Source organism: Austrofundulus limnaeus, unplaced genomic scaffold (assembly GCF_001266775.1).
Source record: "Austrofundulus limnaeus strain Quisiro unplaced genomic scaffold, Austrofundulus_limnaeus-1.0 Scaffold25, whole genome shotgun sequence".
In the NCBI taxonomy this organism is placed as follows: domain Eukaryota; kingdom Metazoa; phylum Chordata; class Actinopteri; order Cyprinodontiformes; family Rivulidae; genus Austrofundulus; species Austrofundulus limnaeus.
In genome coordinates this window covers 2,659,962-2,662,968 of record NW_013952427.1, presented here as the reverse complement: position 1 = coordinate 2,662,968, position 3,007 = coordinate 2,659,962, and the positions used below count along the sequence as shown (strand labels likewise).

Below are 3,007 nucleotides of genomic sequence, written 5' to 3'. Positions count from 1 at the left end.
GTTTGTTGAATCTGACGTGACATGTTCGTACGAACTCTTCATACGAACAAAAGTAAGAGAAATTTAGGATAAGAATACGAACATGTTCTTGCATGAGGCCCAATGTTTCCTAAACTGAGCGAACAGATTTTTACAGTTATTTTGTCTCCTGCCAGGCTCAGATGAAGTCTCTCTCTAATGTTGCAGCTAAAATAATGTTGTTTTTTTTTTTGTTGCAGAGGTTTTCTGATGTCCAATCTGCTGCCTCACTCATTTGTGGATAAATAAACTGACGTAAGTTTATCTCCAGTTATTTTTAGTGTATTTTTTTGCATGATGAATTAGGTAAGCTCATTTTTTTTCTGTTTGTGGCTTGTTGTACATTGAAGTCATGTATGACCTGTAGGTAGGCTCAGAGTACAATAATCAGGTGTAGATAAGATGGTTAAATGTGTAGAAACAACGTTTCCGCTGMTTTGGGAGCTGAGAGACAGAGACACAGAGGAGAGAGACAAGACACATTGATCTAAAGGGGTTTAATCCTTACATCACTGTGAGAAGCACTCTTCAGCCTCCCCTGGAAAGAGAGCACGTGGTTAATACTTAAATACTTAGAAGTCCCTGGTGTCCTGCTAGCTAAGAGTTAGCTAAAAATGTGAATGTTTCTTGAAGTCTTGAGAAATACCTGGTTGGCAAAGTACACTAGTGACATGATGACAGGTAWAAAATATTTATATGTCGGGGCCACATTTGCTTTTACTCTGTCCACCTGCATTTTAATTATATTTACCCAGATACTTCATAGTATTTGTACTGTATCTGTAACTGCTTACATTTAGCTCCAAGACAAAAAGTAGCAAGTGAAGCCAGAAGCTAAACCTATTTTGGACATAAAAAGCCAATTATAATAGTTTTTTCCATTTCYATAATATTCCTAATTAAAAAAACATAGATATAAAATGGAGCTCAAAGCCCAGACAGTCTAATTTAGAGCAGGAACTCTTATAACTGTGGTCAGGTGGATATTATTCCCACTGGAACGAACACAGACGATGATTTGAATAAACCTGCTCTGAGGACAAAATGAAAGCTTGTCTGTCAGAACCAGCGGGGACCACCTCCCTGTTTGTCAGTCCAAAACATGCAGACACACATATATGTAAGATTCTGGTTTTTACATAACTTTATTGAGCCGTATAATGTTACTATTTATATATTTTTTTGCCAAACTGTATTTTTAGGATCTCTTAGTCATCTAAAGCAGGGATGGGCAACTGGCAGTCCATGGGTGACTTCCATCTAATGACCCTGAAGCCACAAGTACATAAACAGAGACTTTTTACCAGAACCACGCAGGAGTCTGCACTCAAGGAGTCTTATGTTGCTGCACTTGAGCTCGTTAAAGTGTTTATTTTTCATTTTTTWAAATGTTTTGTATTCATATTTAATAAAGAAGAGTACAACTGTTATATGTGCATTTGAGAATGAAATATGTTAAGCTACTGTATGCTGGTTTAATAAACATAAATATACACACAATTTTAAAATGGTTGTTTTATTTAAAAACTAATGTAAGAGCTGCGCTCACATTGGTCACTAGCAAAAGAAAACCTTTGACCACAACAGGTCATAGGTCACCTTCTAGAAGGATGCCAAATCATCATCAAATCAGTTTTGTTACATTARTGTGCAGCACCATGTGGCCTTATGGGCCCTTCCATCATTTAAGTTGCCCATTCCTGATCTAGAGGGTTTCCGCTTCTGTGTTTCCAGGATTCAAACAAGATTAGTACTAGTTTAGGGTTCAGTGAAGACAGGAGAGATTTACCAACGTTTGAATGTAAATCTTGGTGAGTTATGTTGTTCGATAAAATGTTTAGTTGTGAATCCTGAAAAAAATGCATTAAAGATTCATGTAGAAACTTGGGTCCAAACTGATCTTTGATAAACTCATAATTTAAAAAAATATATTATTCATTTATATTTTGTCAGTTTGTATGCCAGAAACCAAAATAAAAAATATGATTAAAKCAATATGAAACAAAGCTAAAATTCCAAAAGAAAACAACTGCAACATGAAGCAAACCCATAGGGCTTTAAAACACAAACTTCTTCAGTAATAACACGTCAAGCATGTGTAATGTCTTTATACCAACATGACAGTTAATACAAAGAAACATAAAAGTAAACCAGGTCAGGTCTGCAGACTCATACTGTGCAGCACAGATCTGCACAGTATACTGAGAGAAGWCTGGGCTGTTGGAAAACATCAGGGGCCTCATGTTTCAAAGACTGAGCAGCGTTCTTACTGAAAACAGGTGTTGGACTAAATTCAAACAAGTACCTACGCACATAAATATGTACTGTGTATTTCTGTGCACCTTTCCTTCATACATCCCAACAAAAGCGGAACTGAGCGCAGGTCAGACTCCTCCCCTCCCCGTGACACRCCTRCATTTAAATATGTAAGTCCTTTGCACAATCAAAGACGATGTCTGGATGCAGGTAAAAACAGATCTCTGTTCTCTGGTATAAAGAGGAGTGATGGTGACGCAGCTGCTGTCAGAGCAGAGCACATCTGCAGGAGTCACCGTTTAAAGATCAGACATGATGGTGAGAGTAAAGTTATGTTAATTCACTTTTCATGAATTAAACACTATTATTGTAAATGAAAATAGTGACCAAGGGGTGCAGGTCTGAGACATTTCTAACTTTACTCCTGTGTTTAATGACATAATTACTGTAAACACAGAGACACTCGAGGGTCTGGTTGAACTTAGAGGACTTTATTAAAACGGTGATGTCAAGAAATGAGTGTTTCAGCTGAGGTGTAGGTGTCAAATTCATTTTCACTGAGGGCCACATGAGCATTATGGTGGGCCTCACTTGTAATAAACGTTTTATGTTTAAAGGGATCCCCGATTAGTTGTAACATTAGACTTTATTTGATAAACATATATTTTAACTGTAAAATAAAGACTGTAAAAATACTGTAGGCTGTCTAGTTTTGTTAAAATATATTTTAACA

General features: G+C 36.8%; 1 protein-coding gene and 1 long non-coding RNA gene across 2 annotated transcripts in view; one reads left to right on the top strand and one right to left on the bottom strand.

Moving 5' to 3' along the window:
* Nucleotides 1-3,007, bottom strand: part of unc13a (unc-13 homolog A (C. elegans)) — a gene marked incomplete in the record, with an annotated part of 63,516 nt that overhangs the window by 13,038 nt on the left and 47,471 nt on the right. The window contains 1 exon segment of the mRNA XM_014004609.1: nucleotides 527-556. Coding sequence (XP_013860063.1) covers nucleotides 527-556 — 30 coding nt within the window.
* LOC106515018 (uncharacterized) lies at nucleotides 94-1,518 on the top strand. Its single transcript, XR_001309953.1, has 2 exons — nucleotides 94-273; nucleotides 1,221-1,518. It is a non-coding gene; the product is annotated as an uncharacterized LOC106515018 (long non-coding RNA).